The 18955-nt window shown below is 39.7% G+C and overlaps 1 protein-coding gene across 11 annotated transcripts in view; it reads right to left on the minus strand.

Moving 5' to 3' along the window:
• Positions 1–18955, minus strand: part of Cwc22 (CWC22 spliceosome-associated protein) — a 65198-nt gene that overhangs the window by 13312 nt on the left and 32931 nt on the right. For 3 of the 11 annotated variants that reach the window (NM_172667.2, NM_001290740.1, NM_001362659.1), the window contains 7 exons: positions 17040–17100; positions 13598–13675; positions 12612–12764; positions 10887–11014; positions 9654–9755; positions 9344–9564; positions 1183–2108 (listed from right to left, as the gene is read on the minus strand). In NM_172667.2, the coding sequence (NP_766255.1) occupies positions 1537–2108; positions 9344–9564; positions 9654–9755; positions 10887–11014; positions 12612–12764; positions 13598–13675; positions 17040–17100 (1315 nt within the window). In that variant the 3' untranslated portion in view covers positions 1183–1536. Of the gene's footprint in view, positions 1–1182; positions 2109–9325; positions 9565–9653; positions 9756–10886; positions 11015–12611; positions 12765–13597; positions 13676–17039; positions 17101–18955 lie in introns of those variants that run through there. The other 8 variants (NM_001362658.1, NM_001362657.1, NM_030560.5 and 5 more) reach the window with 5 other exon arrangements.

Here is an 18955-nt window from a genome sequence, read left to right on the forward strand (position 1 = left end):
AAGCCAGTCAAAGAGCTCACGTTTTCTTTGAAGTCCTTCCTCTGTGATGGAGAAGGAAGGGAGAGGGCTGAGTGCCGACTCTGTTATTTCATGGCTACTCCTCTGTAAAGCAAGTACTGTAAGTATGGTACACAATAGGAGAACAGGATTAGCTTGCCTCCCCCGCTAGTTAACAGGACAAGGGCTGCCCCATCCTTCGACCTGCTTGGAAGGGGCAGAGCTAGAAGAAAACCTGGTCCTGACACTTAACACCCACAAGACCCGAGTCCTCTGGCTTCTTGGACTGTAGTTAAAAGGAAGTCTTAATGGGTTGAAGAGTTAGACTAGCCCATTCATTTCTTATCCTTTCCAAGGGTCAGGCTACAGAACAAAGGAAATGAAGTGACAAGGTGTCAACAAGTCAACAGACGCCAAGTTCTGAAGAGACAAGAGGTCAGAGAATGGTGGTGTGAAGCCAGGTGAGCTGGGAGCTGGGTGGGCAGTAATCAAAGCGTTCTCCGTCAAGAAGAAACTTTCAGCCTCAGCTGTAACAACACAAAGAAGACGTCAGAAGTCGTAAGGACCGAGGAATAGAACTTCCAGGCAAGGACGCTGAGAAAGTAAATATAATGTGTGCAAAATATCTAAATTTCTTCTGTGTGCTGGATTAATGACTTGTGCCATTAAGTCCCCCTATACTTAATACTCACACTTTGGCTAAAATTGGCCGTAGGCAATTTAAGATGAACAAGTGTAAGGAGTCCACTGCACAAGTGGGGTGAGACCCGCCCACCCACCTAAGGCCTCAAGGCAACATTTTATAATATTTTATAAGTAATAACTATGCTTAGATATTTTGAAAAAGTTACAGTGAAGAAAATCTTTTCCATTCATGTAAAAAAATTGGAATTGCTTCATAGGCAGTTCATGTACCTCATGACTATACTTTTTAAATGACTAATGCAAATTAAAATTACATAATGTTGGCATAATGTTAAAGCTGACAAATAGCTTTAAGCATAGGAACTTTATAGGTGAACTTCTCCAACAGTCTTGAGGAGAGATAGCACGAGGAGAGCTATGCATGCGGAAGCAGAGTCTCTAACGAGTTCACTTCTCACTAGAGCAAGACGTACTTAGTTCCTCTCAAACACCTGAGAGAAACCTACCCAAGGGAACTTGTCAGAGTACCTCACTGCAAAGACTAGAAAACGTTTATTTATTTTGGCCTTTTGTTATACATAAAAACCACTAATAATTATGGTAATTCATAGAAACTGACACAAAGAAAAATATTTTAGAAAAAAAGACAATGATTCAATGAACATTTGTTCCTTTTATTCACAAAACATAAGACTTACCCTTTTGTTGAATCCCTTTTCTTTATGATTTTACACAAAGAACCTTGAGATATATCAATTATAAAACATGTCAAAAAGAAAACATCTTCAAAATTTACAAACAGGTACTTTATACAAGAGTTCTCTATAAAATTCATCAATGTAAAAAAGACACTGAACTAAATTAAGTGTAAGGCATGTTCAGTTGTCATTAGGATTATTTCTGTGTTGTTGGAGACTTTTCTCTCCTCCGGTCCTGACTTCTCTTTGACTCTCTAGACTGTTCAGGGCGTCTGCCAGGCTTTTCCCAGCGCCTCTCTGCACTGTTCTGACACCTGGCGTCGTCTCCCTTGTGACCAGAATGCCTTCTACTCCTCTCCCTTGACTTGGAGCGATCTTTTCTTCTAACATTATCACTGTCCTGATTTCGGCTTCTTTGCTTCTCATTTTCAGAAAAAGAATCTCTTCTCTCTCTCCGCTTCTTTGGCTCGCCATGCCTGTCTTCTGGCTCTCTGTGTGAGCCTTGTTCTCGGCCATTGCCAACTCTGCTGTGACTATTCTCATGGCTTCTGTCGTCTATGTGCTTTGCTAGGGGATCTCTCCAGTCTGCATCTCGTGAGTTCTGAGCTCTGCGTCTTTCAGACCTTGCTCTCTCAGTCCTCCCTTCCTGGTGCCTTTGGTCCTCCCTGCCTCCTTCTCGCCTCCGCTCAAGTGCCTGGTGGCCCCTGGCTAACTTATCAACTTCTTCGCCTCTGGCCTTCCCTTGTCTCTTCTTTCTTGTACCTTTAGCTGCATGCAAAAAGTGAATTATAGTTAGTTTTTATGTTAATATAAATTCATAATTAACAATAACATTTACTAGCATACTGCAGAGCATTTATTTGTATATATTGGATGCAAAGTCAAACTGAAAAGCCTAAAAATAGACTATTTTAAAAGATGAATAAATTCTAAAATATGTCATTAATAGTTACTATGTAATTAGTTTGAAACTCAAGTCCCCATAAGAACTTTCAATAAACTATAGCAAATGGAAACCATCAAGTAATTAGAAAATGTGCATTGCTACATACATACTCTCAACTCTATCAGAGCTGCTTGTCAGATGAAATGTAGCTGCAGGAGCCCTGGTACTAGTGCTAGAGAAAATTTTCTTTAGACTCATGGCCACCCAGCCCAAACCACTTCCTTCTGGGGACGAGGGCACCTGTGCTCTCATCACAGATTGAGTGTGCTTCCTGGCCATACGAGCAAGAGATGGGTTATGACAGCTACGAACTCAGTGAGAACCCTGGACGCTTTATTTCTGATACAAGCTTCGAAGGAAACCTTGAATAATTCAGTTTTACTGATATAATCCCAGATATAAAATATAGAGAAATAAACCACCATTTTAAGTTAAACTTGGTCACTTATTAATTCAAATTCATGAATCAAAAGCACTGAGATGACTAAAATTTCACAAATCCTTTCACTACAGAATGAAAACACAACGGTAAATGACTTCTTCTTGCCCCGACTCTACCCAAATGTCAGTGTACCAACCCCTCTTTCTTCTGCTAAGTGACTGTCGATGGCACACGGTGTACGAGTGGCCTGCCAGTCAGAACTTCCTTCTTGGGCTGCAGCTGCCCAAGCAGCAGCCATCTGGCTCAGTGCTAAGCCCATGTCTCTGGCTCGTTCTCCAGTCAGGGCTCTGCCATGTTACAGCTCAGCCATGCAACAATACGCAAGCCCTTGGCCATGTCTGCTTCTCTGCTTTCTAATTTGGAGGCAGTTCATACTACTTTTATGCTAATACTTTAATAATGAAACAGTTCTCTGCAAAATTGTATGATACGGCAAATTAACTTAGAATCAGCAAACTTTCTCACTGCAAAATTCAAGCTGAGCTATCATCTGTCCTCAAAATAGATGCCATGAAATATACTCTGTGACATTCAGAGAGCTGTTAAATGACTGGGGCTGCATTCTTCCAATGTGGGACTAAAGTTCCTGGAAGCAAATGCACTCCTGCTTTAAGAAGATAGAACAGGAAGAGCCCCTCAGTTCTGATTATCATACAGCACGCCAGGCACTTTCAAATGTAACACAGTGGGGAATCACAGCGTGAGTATCTGCCCTTCAACCTAAGCTGAGCATAGAGGCTGCTACCATTGACACAGGCACTCCGACATAAAGTAACCTCAGATATGCAGACGCTCCTTCACCCACACGGACCCAGATGCTCTATTGAAGAAAGCAGAGCAGGTCTTAGGTGAAACTATACAAACCTTTTCAGAAAACATGGACAAGAAGAAACTGAAAAAGGATTTCAATAGAGCATCCTCTTTTCCTGGTGTAAAAGGCACATACTAAGAGGAGCTGGACATCTGTTAGAACTTTCCATCTGTTTGAAGGCACTGAGGATCTGCAACATTTGTGACGCCAGAATGAAAGATGCACTCACAGAAAGGAAGGGAGCTTGTGCAAAGAAAGACCAACCTGAGAGCAGCAGCTCCAAAGCCTCCAAGTGAAATGAGGACTGGCAGGATGGTTCAGTGGTGAAGAAAACTGCCCAGCCTATAGACCCGAGCTTTATCCTTGGGTCCCACACGACAGAGGAGAGCCAACTCCTGAAACTTGCTGTCATCTCCACAGAACAGACAGACATACAAGTGTGCGCACACACACACATGCATACACACGCAAATGCATTGAAAATATCTTTTAAAAGGAAAATGACTTGAACAAAAGTACCTGGTGTGTAACTTACAGACTAATACAAACAGTTGTCAGGTCATGGTATAAAGATAAGGCTGGGTAAATAAAAGAAAAGGGATGGTTTGTCTCTTGTAGAAATTCAATTACTAATCCACAAAGAAAAAAGATAGGTCATCATTAGGCAAACACCACAGAGAATGCTCTAAAGATGGCTGCCAAAAAGGCTGAGGAAAAGTTGGAGACAGATTTAAACAGAATGAAATGAAGTGTTTATCTGAAGAAATTCAACAACACTTTCTCAATTTAGTGATGACAGTTGATGTTAGTTAATTAGGACATGCCAGCAGTTCTAAGTCCCTTGAGTAGATACACTAAGAGCACCATTTCCATGACATTCTATCTAAAATGCCAAATCTAGCAGTTGGACTGAGAAAGGTGGACTCATATTTGAATGTTTGGTCCCCAGTTGGTAGAACTGTTTGGAAAGGAGTAGGTGTGGCCTTGTTGGAGGAAGTGTGCCACTAGGGCAGCTGGAGTGGGCTTTAAGGTTTCAAAGGCACATGACGTCTACCTCAGACTTGCAGATTAGATGTAAGCTCTCAGCTACTGTTACAGGACTATGCCTACATGCCTGTTGCCATGCTCCCTACCATGATGGTCATGGACCCACCCTTCCAAACTCTAAGTCCCAATGAACTCTTTCTTCTATTAGTTGCCATGGTTATGGTGACTCTTCACAGCAGCAGAAAAATAACTATGACATCAACTTTTATTCTGATCTTAAGAAAGTATCAAATAAATATCTACACTGAAGAACTTCAATGTGACCAGAAACTTCAAAGAAGTCTGGAAGCCCTGATGGAAACACTGTGAAATATAAACAGATCCCTGAAAAAAAGGAAAAAGGACTGCTGAGGGCCATGTAGGAGAAATGACAAACAGCTTTAGAACTCATGGAGAGCAGCCCACCAGTTACCACAGCCATGATGGGTACACCTTTGCTGTGTGTCACTCTCTACCCGCCTTTAGCTCTGGGAGGTAACTGTGCTATCGGCCCCCACCGGGCTTTCCTTGAGTCCTTGGGCAAATTTTAACTTGTCTTTTTGGCTCAATTGTTGGGCGCTACTATCTCCTACCTGGACAAGCACACCCTTACCAGTTTCTTACCTCTGTCTTTCCCAGCTGTTCTAAACTTCAGTTGCTAAACTCCCCTGACCACCTGCCTGTAGGAGCAGCCCGTGTGGCTACTCTGCTTTGAGATCTCACATGGTTGTTCGTCTTCTCTCTCCAAAGCATAGCAAGCTCATCCTCTTCTCCTTCCTTGTGTTTTCCTGTCTCGTCCCCAAATCCCCCTCCATACTCCAGGGACCTGGAAGTCCTGCCTGTATCTTCCACCCAGCAATTGGTCCATGGCTTTCTTTATTCACAAGAACCAACTGGGGAACAAGACCTTAGCATCAGAACCACTGTTGACACAACTCGGTGTGGCATGACCCCAAGGACCATATGTCTTGAGGACTTCATGCTGTTATGGAGTTCTGCTCTGTTTGCTACCTTCACATCCCTCTTGATCTAAGAATTGTATGAAAACTCTAAGGGTACTTTCAGCCTCTCATTGGGCAGTATTTCTGGCACTCACAACCATAGTGCTAGATCTCTTTCAGGCACTGCCGCTGGGGTAGATTAATGATTCAATCACTATTCCTAGAGAAGAACTTAAAGAGACACAACTTGTCAGAAATGACCACCACCCTTAGAAAACATTTGGAAAAATAAATTGTCAGAGAAGCTAGGTTGAGATGTTTTTGCTACTGGCTCAGATGTAAAAAAATCTTAAGGAACAATCTGAAGTTTAGAAAGGCACACTCTGAATAGTTAAGCTGAGGACCTTTTATGGTTAGGGAACAAGAACAATGGTGGCACTGGCAGACGAAGACTCTCACTGAGGCTGGACTGGTGATGATGGACAGCTTCCTATTACTAATGAGTAGATATACAGTCTAAGAACTTAAAGTAGATATGATTTTTATATAAAAGTTTAGATTTGTGATACTTTTAAGATTCTTACAAGATTACCTTTAAAGATAAATAATACTTATTTCTTTCTTTGTAATCAAAAACTGCTGTTTGCCAGGAAGAGAAACAGGCTGAGAAAAATACCTTCCTTGATTAATTACAAATGTACATGGGTTCTTGGGAATAATTTGTTTTCTTTATGGTACTAAATAATGTTACTTCTTGTAAAATTATTTGGAAACATATTGTTTTTCCATAGTCATTCACTAGAAGAAAACTAAAATGTAATCACGTTGTAAGTTTATACTGTTTGAAAGATTTTCTGGGATATACAAGCTATAAAAAAACGAAGTGTGGGGTTGGAACATTGTTTCTTCCATCCATCTACGATGTGCCCGTATGTACATGTGTAAAGTTTACGTGAGAGTGTGCTGGGATTTTGTTCCCTTCACCTTATGTGTGCATATGTGTATATGGACATATCTGAATGGGTGCTTGGAGCCTGCTTGTTAGAGCTTTGCTCCATGGGTGAATATGTATGTTTGTATATATGCATGCATACATACATACAAATATATATTAAAATATAAATATGTAAAATATATAAAGTATAAATATATAATATATATATTTGTATGTATGAAGTTATTGAACTCTGCCTTTTGTTTTACCCACTTTGTGTGTGTGTGTGTATATATATGTGCATTTTCTCTTTCCTTCTCTTTCTCACTAGCCCAAAGGAGTTAAAAGAGTTCATAGTTTTTCCACTGGCCACAGAGAGTGCCAGCCCCAGTAAATTAAGCTTTGTTCCCTCAAAGAAAAGTCTACTAAGTAATTTCCCTAATCACAGGCTGCCACTGGCAGCAGCCCTTGTCAGTATCTGGACTGACCTAGTCAGTGGCTCTAAGCACCGATCCCCAGCAGTTGCCTGCCTCGGTTTACCCGCCCCATGGATGCCAAAGCTAGTACTTGGCATTCTGGCACCCTGACTCACTCATCTACTGCTTTACTGCTCACGAAATTCAAATGAGATCTGTTACCAGTACTGTGTCGTGTGCATTTCCATAGTTTCATAATTACATTGTTTGTATGAGAGGCTAACTGAGGAAAGTTAGGCAAAGGATATATGTGGATTGTGATTTCCCTGTAAGTGTGAAGTTAGTTAAAGATAAAATATTATAAAACTAAACACATGAACTTGTTAAGAAAACAAGAACCAAACTCCCTCAAGTTTAGGGAAGGTAGAAAGAAATGCAGAGAAGTAAGATGGGCTGTAGCCACCTCCTCCCGGGAGCATCTGCTGACCCAGGGTTGCTGCTGAGGGAAAAAAAGCCAAAAGAAAACAGAGCTCTAGTAGCCTCACAGACACAAATGTGAGCTACTTAACTTCAAATATATACATCCAACACAGACACACACGTGAGCGCACGCACGCACACACACACACACACACACACACACACACACACACACACACACACACACGCACACACACACACACACAGAGAGAGAGAGAGAGAGAGAGAGAGAGAGAGAGAGAGAGAGAGAGAGAGAGGGAGGAGAATACAGTACAGCTAAACCCTAAAACATAAGAAGTTAACTCAAAAAGGCGGGAAAAGCCAGATTTGAACAAAAGAGAAAACATCCAAATGGCCAATAACAATGTTATGCTCAGTTTTATTAGTGATGGAGAAAATGCAAATTAAAATGAAAGCTGTAAGGCAGTATCATCAACAGGATGGTTAAAAATCATACAGTAGTGACTCTATAGCTACATAACTAAAAAGAAATGGACAATGGACACATGGGCATTCCTCAAGTTAAGATGAGATTATGTCTTGAAGATGACATGTCATAAAAATGTTTTTAATAGGGCTGGAGAGATGGCTCAGCGGTTAAGAGCACTGACTATTCTTCCAGAGGTCCTGAGTTCAATTCCCAGCAACCACATGGTGGCTCACAACCATTTGTAATGGGATCTGATGCCCTCCTCTGGTGTGTCTGAAAAGAGCAATAATGTACTCATATACATAAAATAAATAAATCAATAAAAAATGTTTTTTATACCCCCAACCCCCAAAAAACACAATTTAGTACAGCCTTCCTTAAGCATGCCCACAATACCTGTTAGTCTTTAGGTAGAAATCACACAAGAGTTACTCACACATAGGAGCTCAGGAAGAGAGAAAAATTCAGACTTCTAAGTACTATTTCTGTTGACTCTACTATACAGCTTTTGTATCATTGTAAAGTTGAAAAACCAAGAATACAAGCTAATGATATATATACACATATGTATATATGAGTATATATACATACATACATATATTATATGCACACGTATATGTATAAATATGTGCACACACACATACATACACACACACACAAAACAAAAATGCAGTTCAAGGCTAGCCTGGACTGTGTAGTGAGGAAGATACTATATATGTAAATTCATTAAAAGATGCACATAGGACATCAGACATGAATATGTACAGCAACTAATGTAGGTGGATCAATATAAATGTAAGACTATTTTGTGAACATAACAATGAAGGAAACATTAGATACAAAGAAGTTCATAATTAATAATTATAAAATTAAAACATGCATGAAGTATAAGTCTCTAAACCCAGCACTTGAGAAGTAGGGGCAGAGAGGATCAGGTTCAAGGCTAGCCCCTGCCAGACAGTAAATGAACAGAAAATCTAGAATGCATATAAAACTCCAAAAAACAAATGAAACAAGACATCCAACAACAAACAAGCCAGGCAAACATTGGGCAAGATGACGCTTATAGCAGGACTGCTGAAAACCCAGCACTCGGAAGGCTGGGGCTCACAGAGACTGCAGTTCAAGATCAAACTGGGCTGCACAGTGAGGAGAAGACTAGCTTTAATTATGTTGTAAGACCTTGTGTCAGCAAAACAAGAGGCAAGACTAAGTGATGGACTTACAAATCAGAATCTGGGGAAAGCTAGGTACGGCAAAGCCCCCAGTGAGCCGTCCAATGAGTACAATGATGTCAAGTAGCCACATAAAGCTTGACTACAACTAAAACCCACATGCCTTGTAATAAAGCCTCAGGAGGGCCCTGTAAACACATGGACATCCCTGGAATCGCAGCTGCCAATGAATTAGCCCTGTCTAAGAGGCTTCTGAAACAGATATAACACTGCAGACTGTCAGTGACACATGACCATCTCCAATAATAAATGTTTTAAATAGATGGCAAAAATAAGTAAGCAGCAATCGAGCCCTGCAATTGTTAGAAATGAGCAGGGTAATACCTGAATGAGCCGTGATACCTGAGGTAGAGCTCTGAGTGCTGGAGGAGGAGGAGGAGTCGCTCGCATCACTAGAGGACTCTGAGCTGCTCTCGCTGCTGTCAGATTCTGAGTCAGAGGAATCAGACGCCGAGGAAGACTCTGAAGATGAAGATGTCAGGGCTGGTTTCTTTTGTTCAGCTTCTGGTTTCTGGGCTACGATGACCTTGGGCGTATTTTTCAGATGTTCTCGCAGTTCATCCCTAACACAGATGTAATGTGTTACACTATGTATACCAGGCACTTGACATAATGTTGTAACTAAAGATAAAATTCTGCAAATGATCCTTACGTCAATCCTCCGAGACCTATGGAAGTGAAGAAGTTGATGGCAAACCGGGTATTGCGTGGGTTGTCTCTGGGTAACAGACCTTCAAAGAATGGCTGGAGAGTTCTGAAACGGAAAAAGGAATGAAGGAAATGGAGAAAGTGCAAATGAAAGCGCCTATAGCCACCTATCAGAATTTCTACCTGTTAAATCAGTAAGTGAAATATAAGAAAGTGGTTTATGCATTTATACATAAGGCTCCCTAAATATAATAGGTAATGAGGAACAAGTCACTGAAGTTCGTCTCTTTAAAAAAAATGCCTTTGCAGTGTGTGTGTGTGTGTGTGTGTGTGCGTGTGTGCGTGTGTGTGTGTGCGTGTGTGTGCGCGCGTGTGTGTGCGTGTGTGCGTGTGTGCGTGTGTGTGTGTGTGTGTGTGTGTGTGTGCGCGCGCGCAGGTAAGAGGACATGTGGGAGGTGGTTCTTCCCTTCCACCTGTGGCTGTCAGGGACTCAGCTTATTTCAGACTTGGTGTCCTTTAATCACGGAGACATCTCACTGGCCCTTAAAGTTGATTTCTGTAATTACACAACAGATTTGGAAACTTTTTACACACTAAGATAGAGATGGCAAATAACATATGTACATGGTTATATGCACACAAGTATGTAGTGTGGGCATGCACAGAAAAATGTAAAGGCCTTCCATAGCTTTTCTTTTTATGTACATATGTATGCACATCTAAACTGTGTAGAAGCACTGGAAAAGCGTAGGAAGGAGGCAGCGAGTGTTTCACAGAAAAGGGTAAATTATTGGAAGACTGACTAAGTTTGTTAGACACATCAGAGACAGCCTCTGTTGTCACTGTGGTAAGGACACAGGCATCACTACAAGTTTCATGATGCTGGTGTGACTAGTGCATCTTCCTGAGGAGGGAGATGAGCCTGATAAAGTACACACATTACATGGAACCAAAGTGGAGAAATGAGATACTGGAATAACATGTGACAGGAGCAGAATGGATTAGAAGCCAATCGTAGTGATAACGAGCAATCGGGAAGGTGAAATGGAAGTTTTGTGACAGTCCTGGAAAAAAGCCCAGAAAGGCATGTGTCGTCTCAGGCCTGGAGGCATGTGGCATGCTCACCTTACCCAAAGTCCCAGAGGGCTTTGCCCCGTCAGAGTACAGCTGTATGTGCTACTGTGGGGGAAGCACATAGACAGGAACTCTAAACTTAAACGGTTAGGAGTCAACTTACTCATCCTTCAACCTCGCATTCAGTTTAGGAAGACCCATGTATTCACACAGTTCCTGGAAGAAGATCTTGACAAAAATTCGACTAGACGATGTCGTGGTCTCTTCACTCAGTTTTATACATTCGAGAACCTGAAAATGAAAGGAGAGGATGAAAAAACATTTGTTTGTTTTGTTTTGAAAGACAAGGTCCAGTAGCCAAGCAGTTTACACTCTCTCAGAAGAACTAGGACTTTCCATCTCAGAGCAGCACCTCTGAGCACGTCCCTCATGCAGACATGGATTCTTTCTTGGCAAAGCATAAGACTTCTCTATATTAATTTCCCAATGCTAACACGGTACAGAAATAGGTTTCGTTCTTTTTCTTGAGGGAGGTGCTTTTTATAGCTGAGAAGATATCCTGTCTTGAGTGTGTAACATCAAAGTAAAGACTGCTCGCAAACACCCCTAAGCAGACTGTGGTGTGCACAAGGGACGAGGCAAAGTGCCACCAAGAGCATTAGCTATAGTAAGTTAGCACACATACACACACACAAATAAAAACAAACACAAAATGACGGATGATGTATCCTGAAAACTAAGTTTACAGCTTTTACAAACTAACTTGTGAACACAGACTTTAAAAGCAAAACAGAAGAAAAAAAGCCATGTAGCTTTTATGGACTGTGTGTTCTGGAAGCCTATTTTTAGCCAATTGTTTAAAACTTGGCTTCTTTTCTAGAACAGGCGAAATGAAGCAAAGGGTTATTGTGACTAGCTGCTAGGTTGGTTTAAAAGTGCCAGTTGAATAGAGTTGGATATACTTAGTCTTTAAGTACTGTATATAGACTTATCTGATACTCCTAAGAGCAGGGGTGGAGACTCACTCCACCATCAGTTTGTGGTATTTTACATCGTAATCTTCTTCTTTTCCTTTGGGATGTGATTTCTCTTTATTAAAATTCTTCTAGCAACTTTACTTCACTTAGACTATATGACTATTTATGGCATATGATTTCCGTAGACTTAACTTTTCTCTTACATGGTAACTTTCCTGACATAAATACATGGTAACATTCCTAAAATAAATCCTTTGTCCATTACCAAGAATTGTGACTGGACATGCAGGTGATAGCTACCTAACAGCATTTGAAAGAACAGTAATTCCATAATAAATATGGAATTAATGCTCAATTTGGTATACATTTCCCCACTAAGAATAGCTTTCTTTATTCTAAGTATGATCCCAGGATCTCCTTTCCATTGCTTAAATAAAAGTGTCTACTTATTACAGGCTCCTAGGACAATCCTTTTTCTTGAGTCTAAATTAGAGGAACTTTGAAAAAGTTATTCTTTCAGGAAATATGGACAGTAATTCTGAGGCACAAGTGCCACCAAAATAGGAATATGTGTCTTTGTTAATAAAGTATGGACAAATATGCACACAGATGTCAAGCATGCAAATCCATATTTTCCCTGAAAATATTGCCAGTCATCACTACTGAAAAGCAACGTGGGTTTGGCTGCTATGTATAACCCACAACAGGATCTCTTACACATGCATATTGTCTGACTTGGCCTTCTAATTCCATGAATGTGTTTCAAAGATAGCAGTTGCAGTCAAAGTGCACTACACATTCATTTTAACTCATGTTTACTGATAGGATAAGTGTGGTCATACCATAATTAATGCATATTTGACAATAACAGGGGTTAGGAATAAAGAGCAAACACTGATCCGATTACTTACACTCCACGGAAGTGAATCTGTGTATAAAAGGTGAGCAAACATTTTAGCAACATTTCTCAATTTGTTTGTCTCTAAGCGATGGATGGTGTCGTACTGTTCCTTGAATATACTTTCAAATGATTCCATGTATTCCTTTTTCAGCATACAAAACCGCTATAGGGAAGAAAACTGAAAGTCAACCCCAGCAGAAACCGAATGTCAATACAACTGAACTTACTATTCCTAAATTACTAAGTTAAATGTTTGTAAACACCTTCAAGAGACATCTATCACCCTATCTTTCTGTGGTAAATGTTCAAAAAAGTTACAGAAAGTTTCTCTCTATCTAGATTTATATGTTAAAATAAAGCTATACATTTAGTTGATCCTAAACAGATACATTTTGCATTATATATATCTGCCTTGGAAAGTTTATAGATATACTTTAGGGACCAGAAAGATGGGCCAAAGCTTAGTATTTTACATGCTCTTGCAGAGGACCTAAGCTAAGTTTCCAGCAGCCACGTCGGGCAGCTTCAACCAGCCAGGAACTCCTGCTCCAGAGAGACCCCTCCCTCACCTCTAGCCTGTCGACACAGGTACTTGCACTCACATGCATGTGCCTGACACATACAAAGACACAATTCAAAATGACACAGACATTTCTTTTTTTTTTTTTTTTTTTTAAGGTCACATTTACCCTATGCTGTCTAAACAGATTCCTGAGTTTAGACCATTTAGTTGTTTTATATTGGGAAATTGTTGCAAAATAGTTATAATTTCAAGAAATTGTAGAAAAATGGTAACAAATTTAATGTGCTGCAAAATGAAGTGGGAAAGGAAACTGAAAGAGAGAACAATGTGCTCCCAGGGTAAAAACGAAAACACGTTGTTAACTAAGGATAGACCAGGCCACAAAATACAATCATTAATTCACTATACTATTGTTAGGAATTCTTTTGGGATTTTTATGAAATCCTGACATGACAATCAAGGCTGTAACTCACCCCAGCTAACAAGCCAAAAAATTTTTCATAGGTCCTTTGTTGGGCACAGCAATCAAGTATCATGTTGCAGAGTTCTTTCTGTTTGGAAAGGAAATTTGCATTAATGACTCAGGACACAATGGAACTATGTTATATGACAATTTACAACGACAATAGTGACTGTATTTTCAAACTAGACTTTTAAAATTTTTGAAAACCTTGAGAAATTATTTTTAAAAACTCAATGTCAAGTTTATCACTTTTAAAAAGCCTTTAGACTGGCTGATATCACCTAAAGCTATTTATGATAATTTGATTTCTAAATCAAAAGTATGAATCATTTCTAAACAATTTAGGGCACGAACCAGGTCAAATCATGACATGATTCTTTCTTTGAAGACTTCTGTGTGGAATTCTTTTACATTTATTTTCACCAACCCAAATACCTAAGATTGAGATTAAACTTATACTTAGATAGTTAGTAACAAAACACAAGTATTGACAGAAGGACAAATGGCCACTTTTTCAATGTAAGTGACCTTCTAGTTGATTTTTAAAAATGTAAAAAAATAAAAATAAAAGAAAGGAACAGGTTTATGATTCAATTTTCTAAGTCTTGAAATAAATGTTTGACTACAGCCTACCTACAAGGGGATGACCATTCTATGTGTAAGTCCACAGAAGAATGGACACTATATACAGACCTATCTACAGAGGGAAATCTAAGGATGAATGGGTCAATCCTATAACTGCTGAAATATATTGTTCAACCAGCTATTTAACTGCTTTGAAAAACCTTTCTGTGAAAATGTTAGCACTAATGAATAAACTCCTGATAAGAAAATCTACAATCACAAATGGCTGACATCTAATTAACTGACAAGTATGGTTTAATAATTCCTGAAATAATTCTAAGGGAGCAGACAGCAATTCCATGAGGAAATGATTCAGGTAATGTAGCAAGCAGAGACAGAATGAGGCCACTGTATAAGTACCTTTTTCTATAAATCTCTTATTAGAATGTCTACATTTTTACAAACACATTAGCTAGAACACATTCATTCTCTAAGTACAAACGAGCCTATACAATTAAATGTGTATTCCTTCAGTTAAGTTTTTATTTTTAAAATTTCAATTAACTATTCTGAAATTTTGTTACAGTCACTAAGGTATGATCTAAGTACAAATTGTTAGGAGTTTTTTTTTTTTAAATGTAAATAAGCATTTATATCTATGTAAGCAAACAATTTGTGTCAGAGACCCCAGAGTTCAGATGCTGAACAACAGGATAGACGGGAACCTGCAATGGCTAACATGATAGGCATTAGCTACCAGCAGCTATTTAAATTATTTAAAACTATTCTTTCCTTAGTCACAGTATGCATATTTTGCATAACCAACAGCTGTATGTGCCTAGTTGCTGCTGCCCTAACCAGGTCAGCATTGACTATGTCCTCACTGAAGAGTTCTATTGCACAGTGTTGCTCTAGAAACAGATGGTTTAGCATGGAGCAGCCTTGCCAGAGGCATCCCTTTAAAACATCAGAGTGCTTTCAGACACAAAGAAAGAAAGAAAGAAAGAAGCAAACCAGTCACAAGTTAATCCAATTGAGTAACATGTTTATGGATGTGTTAAGTTCTAGAAAGATACACTTTGTCAAAATTTCATCTGGTACTGAAAACTGAAAGCCTTTCTAAATTATGCCATTAGATTAACTTGATATATAATATAAAATTCACTTTCAATTTTTCCTACTAGTATTGTGTTGTCCAATATGTTAATCATATTTTCACAAAATGCAGTAACAAGCCAATGCCATGCTGTCAGAACCACTCACAGGGTGAGCCACTCTTTTCCCTAGACTATGCACGACGATAAGCACTGTTACCCATAGTTTGTGATCATTTTTAACCTATCAATTATCTGAGTAATTTTAGGAGTCTATTAGCATACAAAAATAAATGCATTAAGATACTCCCAAATAGCAATAATCAAAATATGTTGAGGACAGCTCTAGAACAACTACCGTTTAGATTAGCATGGATAAAAATTGTAATGAGTTAATTACATTCCACAAATGTAACATGGTCACACAGTAATTTCCACGTCAATTCTAACTGGAAAGTTTAATTTACTGATTTATTTCCTTCTAAAGATGACATATCAACTATAGTCGAGAAAACATACAGGAACTGTTATTAGTATATAGACTGCACAAATTAAAAAGGAAAACAGACTTTTATAATGTTAAAAAAATTTGGTTTTATAAAATTTCAGCATTTCAATAATGAATCAAGAATTCTTTCCACTATATATATTAGTGCCCAAGCACTAATTATTTTACAGGTTAGGGCCAGGGTAACACTGGTCAAAGGGATTCCTTCTGCTGCTGAGGTATGAAAACAACAGGGTCAGGGTCGGTCAGTGAGCACGGGCATGTTTTTACTCCAATAAAGCTCTACTTAGGAAAACAGGAAGTGGGTCTGCAGCAGTGTACCAATCAGTACAGATGATCATCTAATCCTGACACAGCTCAGGACCAAGGGACTGGAAACTGAGCAGCCTACTGGAGCACATACATTCACTATTCCATCTTTGTAGCTCTATGATATGTAAAACAAGATGTGAGCAACAACTCCACGATAGCCTGGGCTAAGGGTCCAAAGACCTAAAAAAGAATTTAAGGTGACAAGTAGGAAAAACATTACAAAAGTCTTTATTCAGCTTGGTGTTTATTACCCTTAGCATCAGGGCTCTGATACTACCCATGAGGCTAATAGAAGACTTTAGGTGCTTAGTGCAGCATTAAATGCCTGACCCTCTGCTCTCTGACACAAAGTATACAACCAATTTCTTTTCCTATGAATAAGCTGATGAATGGGACAATAATACAAATGCGTCTGTACGTAACTTGAGCAGGTATGTGATTGTTGTAGTTCCTCTCAAAATAATTCTTTAGTGCATACATAAGACAGGGATCAAGTAATACTAAAGAACGGCGTCCTCCTGTGCCCTAATTTGGTCACAGGCAACCACCCAGAAGTTCTGTGTAAGTACCATGCTTAGAGACACATACTCCAGTATGCCATCAACACAGGATGCAATCTACTAGGACACAGAACAAAGAGCCCCAGGAGTCCTAAGCCTTGGTTTAGAATAAAATTACAAAACTTATATTTACATGAGTATTTATCATTTTATTGTTTTATTTGGGGGAGAGGGGTCGAAAGTGTTTCTCTGTATAGCCCTGGCCGTCCTGAACTCACTCTGTAGACCAGGCTGGCCTCAATCTCAGAAATTCATCTGCCTCTGCCTTTGCCTCCCAGATGCTGAGATTAAAGGCATGCACCACTACTGCCCAGCTCATTTTATTGTTTCAATTCACAAAACCTATTAACCTCCTAAAACATTTTAATAATCAATATGTACTTCCTAATAGAAAAAAAGAAGGCATTGACATACTGTTTGGCTCTCTGCAAACTCCATTTTCAGCAACTTGTGTGCACATTCTTCAAAATCTAAACTATGGGGACAAGATAGTCACAGTAAGTAAATTATAGTGTTCTTTACCTGTCATAATATTACTTGGTTATTGTTTTAGCTATAAATATACATAATATTAGGGCATTTAACTCTACAAATGACAAAGTATAAGCATGTGTCAGCATGAGGAACCATAAACCTTGCTATGTCGAAGCCAGACCCAAAGGACATACACAATATAATCCAGTTATTCCGAACAAGTAAACCCATGGATTAAAAGAGGCTGAAAGGACCAAAATAATTGCTAATGGAAAAAGAATTCATTCTGGAGTGTCAAAAATATTTTAGCAATGTTTGAACAACTTTGCAAATACTGTAAAACAATTAACTGCAGATAAAAAAGCATACATTTTGAGGTGTATACATATATACACATATATACGTAAATACACACACACACACACACACACACACACACACATATATATATATACTCTTTCTTTTAAAGCATATGATTCTGAAGTTGCATTAGCTATAAATACTATATGAATTACCATTGCTGAGTATTTTAGGCATTTTAAGTGGCCAAACAAAATTATTTCCTGTTTTAAAACAATAATAAGGGTTATAAATAATAAGGGTTATAATAATAATAAGGGTTATAAAAATGCATCCCTGAATTATTATCTTCCTGACATGATTGTTGCACTGGGAGGGCCTGGCAGTGTGGCCTGTTCCGGAGCATAGGTGGGGTAATGAAAAGTTACATGCAAAGGGGTGGGGGGCAGGATCAGATGTGGGAGGAGACGGGCAAGATGTACAGAGGGTCAGGAAATTGAAAAGAGGTGTGTAGCAATGGGGGATGCGGAACTGGGGTAGCCATCAGCAAGTCCCAGATGCCAGAAAAGCAACAGGCTCCCAGGACCTAACGGGGATGATATTAGCTGAAATACCCAACAAAGGGGAGAGAGAACCTGTAGAGACCATATCCAGAGGTTAGGCATAGCCCCAGGTTGAGGGATGGGGCCATCCCTTCACAAAATTTTAACCCAGAATTGCTCCTGTCTAAAGGAAATATGGGGACAAAAAGTGGAGCAGAGACTGAAGGAAACACCATCCAGAGACTGCCCCACCTGGGGAATCCATTCCATATGCAGCCACCAAATCCCGACAGTTGCTGATGCCAAGAAGTCCTTGCTGACAGAAGCCTGATATGGCTGTCTCCTGAGAGGCTGTCAGAGCCTTACTGATACAGAGGTGGATGCTTGCAGCCAACCATCAAAATGAGAACGGTGACCCCAATGGAGGGAGAAAGGACTGACGGTGTAGGCGTTTGCAACCCCAAAGGAAGAACAACAATATCAACCAACCAGACTCCCCCTCCTAAAGCTCCCAGGGACTAAACCACCAACCAAAGAGTTCACATGGAGGGACCCATGGCTCCAGCTGCATATGTACCACAGGATGGCCTTGTCTGGCATCAGTGGGAGGAGAAGCCCTTGGTCCTGTGAAGGCTCAATGCCCCAGCCTAGGAGAATGATAGGGTGGTGGGGCAGGAGTGAGTGGGTAGGTGGGTGGGGGAGCACCCTCATGGAGGCAGGGGGAGGGGGGAGTGGAATGGGGGATTTTCGGAGGGAAAACCGGGAAGGGGGATAACACTTGATATACAAATAAACAAAATAACTGATTTTTAAAAAAAGAGAAAAAAGAAAAGTTACATGCAACACAAGATGCTGGTGTTGAAGTAGTATTTAAAAATGATTATGTCAATGTGTCCAATTTAAGAAACTATATTGTCAGGGACACTGTAGTCCATCTCCCTCTGATACAATTTTAAAAATATAAACACTGACCACCATTGAGGAGCAAGAATGAAGGGGATGCTTCGCCTTCCA

This window comes from Mus musculus, chromosome 2 (assembly GCF_000001635.26).
Source record: "Mus musculus strain C57BL/6J chromosome 2, GRCm38.p6 C57BL/6J".
NCBI classification, from domain to species: Eukaryota; Metazoa; Chordata; class Mammalia; order Rodentia; family Muridae; genus Mus; species Mus musculus.